This window comes from Nuphar pumila, chromosome 13, assembly GCF_984573655.1.
Source record: "Nuphar pumila chromosome 13, dmNupPumi1.hap1.1, whole genome shotgun sequence".
Classification (NCBI taxonomy): Eukaryota; Viridiplantae; Streptophyta; class Magnoliopsida; order Nymphaeales; family Nymphaeaceae; genus Nuphar; species Nuphar pumila.
The window spans coordinates 30,001,035-30,015,713 of NC_143261.1; the positions used below are offsets into that span (position 1 = coordinate 30,001,035).

The following is a 14,679-nucleotide window of genomic DNA, read 5'->3' on the forward strand; positions in this document are numbered from 1 at the left end:
TATATTGACTATAAATGTGGACAGAATACTAAGTATTTATCTATTTGTAACAGATGATTTATTTGTTTATGATAATGAATTATATATATAATAAAGCAATGAGCCAATGACTTTCTTTTTTGTGTTTTTGTAGTTGGCTAGGATATTTTCAATTTTATTTTATTGTCTTACCAGCCATGTACAAGTTTAGGTCAAGGGTATTCTTGATGGATTACCTTTAGGGGTCACTTTGATGCCATTCTTTCATGCAGTGAATGACATTATAACTCAATTGCGGTTGGATTTCATGTCATTCATCTGTACTCAAGAAAAGCTAGGTGCATTGTTACTCTCTTAAACAATAAGCTTTAAGTAATTTTCACACCATAAAGGGATTTTGTAAGGTATGTGTGAATATTTATTTATTTATTTTAAACCAAGAAGAATTTTTGTAGGGTACATGTGAATTTATGTTCATTCTAAATGAAGATTATCATGTATCTTGTGAAATTTCTTTCTAATTTAAAAAGAAGAAACAAAAATTCACACGTACCTTACAAAATTTCTTCATGGTGCAAAAAATCACCAATTGCAAATACATTTTCATTCTTTGTTATGTACAAGTTATACACAATTGAAATAATTAAAAAAAAAATCAATCACCTGCTACATAAATAACACATATCAAATAAAAATTAAGAATCAAACAACTTCAATCCTTGTTATATACACAACTCATCCTCTTCAAAAAACAAGAATAAAATAACCCCATTCACTTTATATACACAATTCATTCATAAACAACTTCATCACCTCACACACAAGATTCAATAATATATAAAGTTCAATTAATGTGCATAACGAATTTCAGTAATCTATATAGTTTAATGATATACACCATAAAATTCATCGCTTTAATAACTCCTTTATGTAATTTGGCAAATTAGCTATAAGTGCACATTGAGAGCTAAACATCTCATTCAGCCTAACAACTTATTTTCTTAAACATGCTATTTTTACATTTGCCTCCTCCTCGATGTAGACCTTATCTCTGTCTTCATCCCTATGTACATTTGTCATGGATTCCTTGTTGATGTCTCCCCATCATCTTATCAGTCTTCCAATTCATATTCAAATAAGATGGGGTAATATTTCTTCTTATCGTCCATTATATCATGGATTGTTTTATTAATTACTCCAAAGTAATAGGGTATTCATTGAATAAAGTCAAACTGTTGAATCACTCGGTTGGCTACTTGTTGCTCAACTTTGTTCATGTTGTATAACCAAATGTCACTCATTGTGAGATCTCTCATGTGCACAACCATATCCTCACAATCCTCATCTACCACATTTATATAAGAATACCACGTTAACTAAAATGTAACAAAGATCATGAACACCTCCAACAAAAGAATAAACACTTACACGTGTTTCAGTGATATTATGTAATTGTAATATGCAAGATTCTCTATTAATATTAGGACCCAACCCTCTTCGATCATTTATATCCTCATTGTCATGTGTCTGTCTCTATATTGCAACACATGAAAATTTAGGAAAATGGTTATGTCTCAAGGGTCTTTCAATAAATATGCGCTCTCATATTTAAACATGTAAGGATCAATACAAGGATTAGTACCATATAAAAAATGTATAGATGATGAATGCAAAAAAATATCAAATAAGAAGTATGAAAGAATAAATACCTCTAACAAAACCAAAACGCCAACAATATTTTTTTTATCAATCATGCATTTAGACAAACCAACATATATGTATGCAAGAACGACAATTGTTCATGCATATTCATCGATGGAAGTCAATGATTGCACCAATTCCAAGTACAATTCATGGATCATCTTTCCACACGAGTCGATGAATATGTATGCAAAAAAAAGTAAAACATGAATGCTACGATGTTGTTATATGAATTCTTTTTTCCCTTCCATCCAAAAAGTCATTGTCAGCTTCCTACCAGAACTCTTTTTCAATGTGGGGTTATAGTGGTTCCTCAACTGTGATAACTTGACCCTAGCACCATCCCATGCCTCATCTTCTGCATCTATGAGGACAGGACACAAATCCTTGAATTCTTTCCAGCGACGTCCAGTCACTGGCTTCACATGGAACTTCAATGATTCAATCCAGTGATTCATGTCACGTTCTCCAACGTAATTATCGTCGCAATGCCTCTGAAGATGAATTTGTTTGAAGACGGACTCAGAAAATGTAGAATAAAATTTATGAGACTATGGCTAATGTTTTATGGGGTGATCTCCAAGAATTTTTGGAAATGCATCTGATTTAGCAAATTCTCGCGGGACTCCATCAGTTTTCAAAACCACGAGTGTGCTTTGTGCTAGAAGAATCGGTGCACATGGGGTGGTGGAGGCTGATGTGGCTACTGCGATCACATGCACATATTCATTAGTTATAACATTTTCACTAATTGAAATGCAAGTACACAAACACATGGCTATGCATACCATGCATGATGCGCGTGCACACACACACACACACACACACACACACACATATATATATATATATATATATATATGTGTGTGTGTGTGTGTGTGTGTGTGTGTGTTTATTATGGTATTGAACAACTATAACTTGTGGATAATTATTATTTTTTAAATGGATGATCTAACATCAAGTGATAGTTATATACAAAATAAATATAGAAAATTACATGTCTCTCAACACCAGATATTGTTTATTGTTGTGATCTACTACACGAAGCATGCACTCTCGAAGAAGGAGGGAGAGAAGGAACCTCTATTTCACTACGTAGCTCATAATTCTTCTCCCCTTTTGTATAAGGACCCTCTACCAGACCAATAATCACATCTTTTGCTTGAGAACCCTTCACAATGTCCCAACCCCAGCCTCACTCTCCTCCACATTTGGGTGACTACTCTCCTTCAATTGAGAGACAACCTAAAAAACTATCTCTATCTTCACTTCACCACTACCACTACAAGTGGCCTTGTCTCTATCTTGTTCAAGCCGGGTATTGAGGTTGACAACAACCTCACCATGAACAAATACCTTACACTTATTCACCAATGAGCCCCCCCCCCCCCACCCCACTTCAATATTTTCAGAATGAGAGACAAATATCTGACCACAATGTCATCAACACTTTTTTTATAATCAACAGGACTTGTGGGCCAGTGTGAAAAACTTAGCAGTTGACTTATTGAAAGTGCATACAACTGCTTGGATGAGCACACATTTCTATGTTGTAGATTGTTGAGGCTATAGTTTTGGTAGACAAGATCTGACAACCTTATTTTTTGTGCTGGAGCAAGATCCCTCTCTATCAGAGTGGCAATCCTATTGTATGTGTCAAGATAAGTCTCATGAAACACCACGTAACCATTAGATCCATGGAGCCCGACCAACTCATTCTGCCCCTTTATTTTCTTCTTTGTCATGGCACGTGTAAATTGTGTATTTTTTCTCTTCTTATCAGTGTCATCTTGTAATAAAAAACTTAATTCCTACGGTAGCTACATTAAACTGGATAATATATACACAACAGACCAAAAAACTAAGAAAACTCACATGCAATGTTCTACACACCAAAATAAACTGATTAAATAGGATATTATACATGCAAAAACAAGTCAGTCGAGGGACGTAACTGACACATACAATCAATTAAAAATAAAAGGTTTTTACTAGAAAAACAACAATGACAAACTATTCATCGAAAAACCTAGTCATTAGTAATGTTACCAAAAAGAAACTCAAGTGAGAGACGTCGATGAAGTCGTTACTGATGATTTTTACTGGAATATTCGCAAGTGATTCGCCAAAAAAGTCACTGAAGGGGGCTAAAATGCAAGGTTTTCCACTATCGGTGAATCATTGTCAATGAACTGCCAAATATGAGAGATTTTTGCAGAGTTGTTGACCACCAAAATATTCACCTGAATGTTGTCGGGAGATTACCGGAATGATTGGGGACCACAAGAAATCTAAGGTTGCGAAAAAAGGGCATCCAAATGCAAAAAATGGGTTGAGAAACAAAGCTTTATTTTTTATTTATATGGAACAAAATTTTGCAATAAAAAAGAATTTTACAATTCTTCATGCGATACTTTTTTTGTAATTTCGCAAGGTAAGGACTTCCGCAACACTTAAAGGATTTTTGCAATGTTTTTTGTGATACTAGTTTCACAAGTGTTTTTGAATTTCACAATTTTTTTTAGAATATCACCTCATATGTGATTTTATTGACGAGTGTCATGGATCCATCAACTTTTAACGCCCGGACCCACGAAAACAAAAAATGGGCACTTGCTAGGAGTAAAAGTGTAAAAAAAAAATTGAGAACCCGCAGAATTGTCCATTTGAGAATTTAAAAAATTGCAGGGCATTTTTGAAAATGTATTGTTTTTGTCGTACAGTACCGTCGTTTGAGCGTTGACCTCAACAAAATCACATGCGATTGCAAGTTTTAGATTATGGAGGGACGCTCAATCGGGAGATGTCCCATTCTTCTAAGTTGCTTCTGGTCGGGTTACGTTTTAGGTTGGGTTCTTAGTAGGGATGACGTTCTTGGGGATGCATCGAGTAGCTTGTGACTCGGCTCTTGGCACAAACTTGTCAAAAGCTCGTTTGTGCTTTGTAAATTTGGTATGTTGACAACGGGGGCTCCGCTTGTTTGGTAGGAGCAGCTAGTGCACGTCACCATGTGTTGGGACGTTGCAGGTTCAACACCCAATGGCACATAGTTGTATAACTGGTAGGGGTCTGCCTCACCCCAGCTTAGCTTTGAAAAAAAAAATTGGTTTGCTGAGCCGACCAAATTTACACGAGTTCAAAGCAAAGAAAGAGTGCTTCGGACGCTAACTGGACTTTAATACATATATGTATGTGTGTGTGGCATTATATCACAAAGCATAGTGTAGAACACTTGGGTTCAAATAGCTAAATGTCTAAGGCCTCTAGGCCACACCGTCCGGCATATTACAAGCTCGAGCAACTAGGGTTCAGCCTAACAAGTCCACCTGTCAAGCATACCGCGATTTACCAGCCTTAGTTATTAGTTTCAATTTTTTTTAGTAAAGTATGGTAATTGAATTCAGAGAATGGTTTACAACAGAAAAACTTAAAAAATCCATCCAAGTTGCATTTAAATAAATGCTACCCAATATTCTCATATTCAATCCATGAGACTGTGAGTTAGGCGAAGGGCCTTGAACTTTGACTAGGCAACGTCTTTATATATGGCTGGCTAGAAAAAATTCACACCAAATTTAAAATAAATTTTATTGGAACTATTTTGATTAGGAAACTCCATAAAATTAGGAGTCGAGGTGTAAACAAATATGATAGATTAATCCAAATCCAAAATTTAAGCAGCAAGTTTGATATATATCCTAATCCAAACTAAATCCCAATGTAGTATTTAAATCTAGATCTAAATTTTATATGACAATATTGAATCCACTAAGAAAAAAAATAACCAAAGGCTGGAAATAAGGATCTCATGTCCAAGCTCAGATCCGCACGTTTGAACTCTCTTTTTATATGTATAATTAACCCCATTATTTTTCCGTCTTTCAATGGTATTGAAAAATGAAAATGAGAACCATTTATCTTAAAACCTATGATCCACGATCATATGCAGTATTCGGAATGTAGTAAAGGCCTTGTGGCATTTAATCTTTAAATTCTGTTGGACAAATTAACAGTACAGGAAATACACATTAAACTTAAGGCCTTGCAAGGGATAATAAAATGAAGAAAATAAAGATGTCCCAGCAACTCCATTTGAGTGCAATAAATCTTCTGGACCATCAAGGTTCAAGCAACCGGAACCATGCCCAAGGCCTTGAGAATGAAAGTATATGTGAAGGCATCTTCCTCTAGTATCTCAAATCTGCAGTAACCACACAAAGCATCAGGTCAGGAATTCTATTATATACAATTCACCAACCAATGAGTTTCCGATATTCCATACTCAGCCCGAGTCAGTATGATAACTTTCATAGACTTTATTCAGACAACATGCAAAAGTAAAAATGCAAGGAAACATTAATCAACCAAGGGGGCAGCCTGACAGAACTGGAAAACCTAAGAGAAAGTTGAACACCATCTCACGAGTTTGAAATTGATAGCCATTAATCAACCAAAGGGGCAGCCGGAAAGAACTGGACAACCTAATAGAAAGTTGATCACCATCTCAAGAGTTTGAAATTGATAACCGTGATCGTTGCAATTTTTTTTTCTTTTGTTCCTTTTTAAGGAAAGAAAGAGAAAAACTCTCCGCAAGGTCTCACTTGACCTTTTGTAAAGATATTTTGAAATTACTCGCCTCCGTTTTGAAATTTGCGGGAAAATAGGGAGACGGAATTGAAAGTGTACTAGGATCGAGGCAACGAGCACTAGAGGGGGGGGGGTGAATAGTGCTTTTAAAAAAATTGTCTACGGAACATAGAAAGATTTTGCAATTTGAAAAACAAACACTCAAAGAACACAAGATTTTATCCTGGTTCGGTCTATCCCGACCTACATCCAGTCCCCAAGCAAAACCCGCTTGAGATTTCCACTATCAACCTTGTTAACTACAAGATCACACAGACCAAAACCGGTCTCACTTTCAGTAACAACCCTACTGAAAGCAAACAACTCCTTTAAACCAAGGAGTCCTTTTTACAGAAAATAAGTAACAACTTACAATACAACCTATGAGCCTTTTTTTTAAATGCAAATGAGATGCAATTGACTTTTGAGGTTGTTGAAATATTCTACTCACGAATTCACTATCTCTCAAAGGGATTTGAGTGAAAAACTGAAGTGAAAATATCAAGTGAGTGAGAAAACAAATACTTGAATGAATAGGAGTGAAAAGCAAGAAGTAAATGATTCAAATAGATTGAATTCTTGTTGTTTTGAATGTAAAATGCACTCATATTTATAGTTGAAAGATTCCATACGTTGAGAGTATGAAAGAGTGTCAAAACAGTCCATTTTGAACGATCAAAACGTTTGAAAAATGAAAAGACACGCCTTTTTGAAGTTTCAGGAAAACGACAAAATTAGTCGACTGAAACAGTAGTTAGTCGACTAATAGTTAGTTATTAGTAGACTGACAGTTATCGTCGGTCGACTGATCTGTTAATCGAGCCGTTTGAAAATCTGAACTTTTGAAACTTAGTCGACTAGAGAAAAATTAGTTGACTGATAATATCATCAGTAGACTGAAAAACTTTTCAGTCGACTACTGCTAAAATCTTCTGAAAAACAAACATTCTGTCCGGTCGACTGATAAAAGCATTAGTCAACTGCTGCTAAATTTTTCAGAAAACACATATTCTGTTCAGTCGACTGATAAAACCATTAGTCGACTGCTGCTAATTTTCCAGAAAACAGACATTCTGTCTAGTCGACTGATAAAACCTTCGGTTCGACTAATTTGACAAAAATGACTTTTTAAAAAATATGGCGCGAAAGGATTAGTCGACTGGTGAATCTATTGGTCGACTAATAAACACGAAAATTTAAGAAAAGAGTTTTCTAAAAAGATTTTCAAGAGAGTTTCTTTTAGAAAAGTTTTTCTAAAGACATTTTAGGTAAATTGCAACCTAAATATGCATTCTAAGTAAGGCTCTTACAAGAATCTAAGACTTTTTAATGAATTAAACATTTGCACACTAGTCTTCAAAGATTCTTCATCGAATTCTTCAATTTCTTCATAGCCTTAGCTGAAATGCAGTTGATTCCACTTGCTCATCATCAAAACCTTGTACTTGAAGTATCATGTATGGCTTCATTGTCGTAACAAGAATTCGCTCGTCGGTATGAGGTTCAACCGTTACTGACGCCTTTATCAGGAGTAATCGAACCAAGGATCGAATTTATGCCTTTGCTTTACCTAAATTTATCTAAAAAAATATTTTAAGTTCTAAATGCACATTGAATCGGGCTTTGCTATGGTTTTGAGAATCTGTATGCTTTTGAATTTTTTTCAGAAATCTGAATTCTCCAAGTGATTTTGAAATTGAATTCAAAGTTAAATATTTAAAATTTGAAAATCTGAATTGAAATTAAACTAGAAAATCGAAATTCCAAGTTTGTTTTCTGAATTGAGAATTGAATTCAGATATCAAACTTGGATTTATATTTAAAATTTTAGGATTAGAAGTTCAGAAAGGAAATTCGAATTTTGATTTAGAATAAAAATTGAGATTTGAAATGAAATTCAAGATTAAGAATTGAAGTTTTAGAATGGAAAATTTGAAATTGAATTTGAAGTGAAAATAAAATTCAAAACTTGGAATTTAAAAAAAATAAAGAACTGAATTCAATATTTAAAATTGAAATGAAAATCAAAGTAAAAGTTTGAAAATGGAAAATAAAATCAACAATTGAAATTAAAACATGGAATTGAAAATGAAATTCAAAGTTTAATTTTAGAATTTCGAAAATGAAAAGTTAGAATTGAAAATTGGAAATTGAAAATAGATATTTGAATTAAGAAATGAAAATTATTTCGAAAATCACTGGAATAACAATTTTGAAAAAAGAATGATGCAATTTTATGGTCACAGATAAGCTATTTAATGAAAGTCATGCTCAGGATCTTGGAGACTTCTCAATTCCTTTTCATGAAATGAATCGTGACTTCATGCGCATGATTCAAAAGAAAGAAATTGCAGAGGTTTTGAAGAAAATGAAATCAAGAATGGAAGTTGGCCCAGATGGTATACCTATCGAGGCTTGGAAATGCTTGGGAGAGAAAGATTTAGAATGATTGACAAATCTTTTTAGCAAGATTTGGCGGACAAATAAGATGCCTAATGGGTGAAGGAAGAGTACTTTGGTGCCTCTATATAAGAATAAGGGTGATATACAAGATTGCACAAACTATCGTGGTATAAAACTCATGAGTCATACTATGAAACTTTAGGAGAGTATAATTGAGTCTAGGTTGAGGAAGGTTGCCATGATATCGGAGAATCAATTTGGTTTTATGCCTGAAAGATCAACTATGGAAGCTATACATCTTCTTAGACAACTTATTGAGAGAAATAGAGAGAGGAACAAAGATTTGCATATGGTTTTTATTGATTTGAAGAAGGCATACGATAGAGTACCTAGGGACGTTTTCTGGTGGACAATGATGAAAAAAGATGTTTCTCTAAAGTACATTAGTAAAATTAAAGATATGTATGAAGGAGTAGTAACCAATGTCCGCACTTGTGGAGGGGTGACAACCAATTTTCCTATAACGGTTGGGTTACATCAAGGATCTGCTTTAAGCCCTTTCCTATTTGCTATAGTGATGGATGAGTTTACGAGATCAATTCAAGAAAATGTGCCGTGGTATATGTTGTTTGCTGATGATATTGTTTTGATTGATGAGTCTAGAACTGAGGTTAATGCTAAGTTAGAATTATGGAGGCAGGCATTGAAAGCAAGAGGTTTTAAGTTGAGTAAGAGTAAGACAAAATACATGAAATGTCGGTTTAGTAAGCAACAAAGTAGTGATGGGAGTGTAGTGAAGCTTGGTGAGCAAAAAATACCGGTGGATGATTGTTTCAAATATTTGGGATCTATCATTCAAAAGTATGGAGAAATTGATGGAGATGTAAATCATAGGATAAAGGTTGGATGAATGAAATAGAAAAGTGCAACTGGAGTGTTGTGCGATCGTAGAATGTCATTGCGGTTGAAGGGAAAGTTTTATAGGACGACTATTAGGCCCACTTTACTATATGGTACAGAATGTTGGGCTGCCAAGAGACATCATATTAAAAAAATGAGTGTAGCTAAGATGTGTATGCTGAGATGGATGTGTGGAAATACAATAAAAGATAAGATTCGAAACGAGGAGATACGTAAGAAGGTAGACGTTGCACCCATTGAAAATAAGATGAGAGAGAATCATTTACGGTGGTTTGGACATATTCGGCGAAGGCCTAATGATGCTCCAGTTAGAAGGATGGAGAAATGGGAAAATATATTAGTTAAAAGGGGTCGGGGTAGGCCTAGGAAGACATGGATGGAGGTGATAAGAAAGGATATGAATGCTTTGAACCCCACCGAGGACATGGCATTGGATAGAAATGATTGGAGGAGAAGGATTCATGTGGAAGACCCATAATGATTTTTTTTTTGTTCATATCGCCGACCCCAATTGTTTTGGGATGAAGGCGTAGTTGTTGTTGCATGACTATGGTCACAAATATATTCTAATTTAATCTTTATTTAAATTCTAATAAAGAATGAAATAAAATTTTTGTGCCTTTCTAAAATTAAAATAAAATAAAATTTTCATATATATATATATATGACTATGACCACGAATATACTTCAATTTAATATTTATTTTTAGATTCTAATAAGGAGGGAAAATGCATTTTTCTTAAAATATGATGATTTTTTAAAGACTTAAAAGTGTAAGTCAATTTTTGTATTTTAATAAAGAATAATAATTCTAAGTATTATTCATATTCCGACTATGACCGTAAATACGAACTCTAGTTAGTTTTATTTATCCTTTATTAAATGGTGCATGTGTCATTCATGTTTTCCATAGTGAATTTCTTAAAAAAAAAGAAAAATGAATGAAATACATCAATTATGAAATTTAATCTAAATGCGCATTCATTCTAAACTAAGCATAAAATAAAATTTTCATTAATGTATTATTACAACACTTGAATGAATTTACATCAATTGAAAATAAAGAAAAGGAAAATCCTGCAACATGATCAAATATGTTAAAAATAAATGTAGGCATTTATGAATTTTCTTCAATTATTTAAAAATTGAGAAAAATCCATAATTTAGCCTTTTTATGCCCTAAAAAATAAAGAAAAAATCCATAAACATATTAGAAATTAATGAAATTTGATTTGAAGGTTCCTGATAACCTTAAAAGTATCCTAGAATCGAAAAATACAAAAAAAGTTTGGAGGAAAACCCAAATTTGATTTTTTTATCCAAGTAAAACAAGATATTTCAAAATTGAGATATGAAAATCGACCCGGTCAGAGTATTTCGAATGAATGAAAGCCTAAAACAACTCAGATTGAGCTGAAAATTGATTCCTAACTCTTCAAGGAAGCATCTCCCTTTTACAGATCTCGAAAAGCATTTTTAAAACTCAAGATATGATTAAAACATTGTGAAATAAATTTTGAAATCAATAAATTGAGCTTTGACAGACAAGTTTATGTAATTTTCAAGTTTCAGGGGCTAAACTGATTCAATTTCTCCCAAATTTATAAGAAAAGTTGCTTAGTTCAACTATGAAACATTTTCAATTTACAGATCTAGAAAATGATCTCCTATTGGGGAGATCCCATCTGATCAAGTTGGTCAAAAATCTGTAAAAGCCTTCGAAAGAAAAATCAATAGGTTTCTAATTTTGGTCCGAATGACAAATAAAAACTTAACGAAAATTTCTGAAAATTGGCATGCATAAACTAGACATTATAAAGAAAAAACTTCTTTTTACAGATCTAAAAAATGATCTCCCATTAGAGAGATATGAATGCAATAAGTTGATTTTAAGTCTGAATAATGCCTGTAATTGAAAACAGAAAGTGTCTAGACTTAAAATGCAAAAGAAATAAAAATACTCCATAGAAATGGATAAAATTTTACACAAAAAAACTAGACATGTAGATGAAGAATATTCTTTTTACAGAACTAAAAAATAATCTCCCATTAGAGAGATATGACTCTGACAAAATGGATAAAATTTTGAAGCATTAAAATGACAGAGTAACAGGGCCATGGTTTTTGACCAAAATCAGATATCAAAACACCATAGAAATTGATAAAAATTTACATGAAGAAACTAGACTCAATGCTGAAAACTTTCCTTTTTACAGATTTAAGAAATCATCTCTGGTTAGGAGAAAATCACTCTAACAAGTTGGTCTAATTTCAGGAAAAATTTGAACCACTCAAAACGGTGGGATCCGAATCCTGATTTTTTTGAGGAATCAAACCAACTCAGATTGATCTGATTTTTGTTGTGGATCCCAAAAACATACTAATAAAGATATGATAAAAAAATCAGATCAAAATAAAACCTAATTATATGCAAAATGATGAAGGCAAAAACAGATCATAATTGAAAATATCATCTCAACATAATTGAATGAAATAAAATCTCATAAGTGATTTGATCTAATGATCAAACATGAAATCTATCATTCTAGATCATAGATGATAATGAAAATGATATAAAAACATAAATGAAAGCATCTAAAATGAAATCAAAAGCATTGGGGCATAAATTGAAATTGATTTAGCCTTTTGAATATGAAATTTGATCTATTGAAAATCAAATCTCATAATTCTAATGGCTTTTGTAAAATGAAAAGAAATATAAATCAAATTAAACTAATGAAGAAGAAGATTACCTTACACCAAAGAAGGAAGATGAAGAGGAGGATGCTCCAATAATGGCGCCAACTCCAAGGAGGAAAAAAGGGGAGAGGGAGGAAGAAGAAGAGAAAGAGAGAATTCTTTTTTATTCTCTTAATTTCTCAAATCTTCAAGTTATGAAAAAGAGAGACCCCCAAGGGGTCTATTTATAGTTGAGATTGGGGGTAGCTTAAGCCAAAATGATAGATATGAGACTAAAAAATCTAAAAAATGTGGTGTCAAGCTCATGTGGGCATTTCTTTTGTTGTTAAATAGGCAAGAATGCCCTTTTGTGAAAAAGGTGGACACATGGGACCCTCTTGCAAAAGGGTGCTCATGTGAGTCATTTTTTATTTTATAGATGGGTAGAATGGCCAATTTTCTGAAAATTTGACACATGGCATCACCTTGTGGGTGATGCTCACGTGGGATTTTTAAAAGCAAGGTTTTTTTTAAAGGTTTGTAAAAATGATTTTTATTTTTTATTTTGAAAATACCAAGTGGCGCCCTTCTTTGAAAACAACATTTTTTATTTTTTATTTTGAAATTGAGATAAAAGGGAAATATAAGAAATAAAAGAGGAATTTGAAAATAATTGGATTTGAAAAGTCCAATTTTGATTTATGAAATCCAATTTGGGCAAAACCGGATCCAAATTGAATTTTGAGAATCTTTGCAAAATACTGATTTTGAATTTCTGAAATTTAAAAGATTATCTTGCAATTGAGGATAAAAATTTGATTTTAATTTTAAATTTGAAATCCCCAAATTGATTTTGAATAAAAATTGAGTTTTGAAATTGGATTTTGATCCATTTTGATATTTTGAAATTCAAACTGAATTTTGAACCGAATCCAAGGTATTTTTCAAAGGATTTTTAACATTTGAAGGTTATTTTTTAATTTGGGGATAAAAATTGGATTTTGATTTTGAATTTGAAATCCCCAAATTGATTTTGAATAAAAATTGAATTTTGAAACTGGATCTGAATCTATTTTGATATTTCAAAATCCAAACTGAAATTTGAACTGAATCTAGGGTATTTTTCAAAAGAATTTTGCAAAATAGTGGATTTGAATTTGAAAATCCAAAGATTGATTTCGAAATTAGAATAAAAATTAAATTTTTAAAAGGATCTGGATCCAAAGTTTTGAAAAAGATTGGATCTGAATCTTGATTTGAAGGAAATTGGTTCACAAATGGAAATCAAACCCTGAATATGGATTTCTGAAGAATTGAAAATGGAAAAATCCCCAAATTTATAATAAAATTGGGATTTTGATTTTGGATCTTGGATCCAATTCTGAGAATGGAATTGAATCTTGGATCTGAATCAGAAATCAAGAAGTGAAATTGCATCTCAGATGTTAAATGAATCTGAGTTCAAAAATTTGATTGAATTGAACTTCTGAACGGATCAGGTGGATCTAGACTGAAATGGATCTGAAATGCTTTAATTGGATCCTGGATATCTGATGAGATATTCCAGGTTCAAAGAATAAAACTAGACTCTGGATATGAATTTTTGAGTGAATGAGATGAAAAATCCAGGTCCGGGATGAAATTAGATACCAGTTCAAGCATTGGATCCAATATCTGAATTGAAATGGATCGGATCTCATATATTGATAAGATATTAACTGAAGGAATTGATCCGAGTCAGAATTAGGACTTGTCTCAGTTCAGAAAAATGTCAAAAACGATGTCCTGAAGAAATTTGTATTTTTTTTTGTTTTCACACTGCAGGGGGTAGAAACACGGTACATAATTGGTCTGAACTAATTTGAGTTGAGTTGGATCAGAATGAACTGAATCCGAAGCCAATTATACTCAGATGAACTAATTTCAGAGCTAAATCACTAGATCAACCAGCTGGAGTCAGCTCGATCTGAACTATATCGAGCTCAAGTGAGCTAAAATGAGCTGAAACAAAAGCCTGAGTGTGAAAAAGTGACTTTGAACTGAAACCAAGCGATTTGAACTCCCAGTGAACTTAGATCAGACTCACTAGGATGGGATCTAATGGATTTGACTGACTCAGGGACAGTTTGGTTAAGATTTGAGCTAAAATGAGCTTATTTCACCTGAAATGAGCTAAATTAGCTGAAATGGTCAGAAATGATCAGGATTCGCTCCTCGCGAGCTCAGAGGAGCTAGAAATGACAAATATTCTAACTTCTCTGAACTTGAGATGAGTTTGGTTAAACCTAACCGACGAAAAAGTCTAAGGGTGACCTAAGGGTAAAATGATAATTTTATTTGTTGAACAGGGTAAACTGGTCTCTAAACTGG

At 33.1% G+C, this 14,679-nt stretch overlaps 1 protein-coding gene across 6 annotated transcripts in view; it reads right to left on the bottom strand.

Annotated features, from left to right (window-relative positions):
• Nucleotides 1-5,638: 5,638 nt before the first annotated feature.
• The window catches only part of LOC149818236 (uncharacterized), a 118,697-nt gene continuing 109,656 nt past the window's right edge, over nucleotides 5,639-14,679 (bottom strand). For all 6 annotated transcript variants that reach the window (XM_089986006.1, XM_089986004.1, XM_089986007.1 and 3 more), the window contains one exon: nucleotides 5,639-5,881. In XM_089986006.1, the coding sequence (XP_089842132.1) occupies nucleotides 5,806-5,881 (76 nt within the window). In that variant the 3' untranslated portion in view covers nucleotides 5,639-5,805. The remainder of the gene's footprint in view (nucleotides 5,882-14,679) is intronic.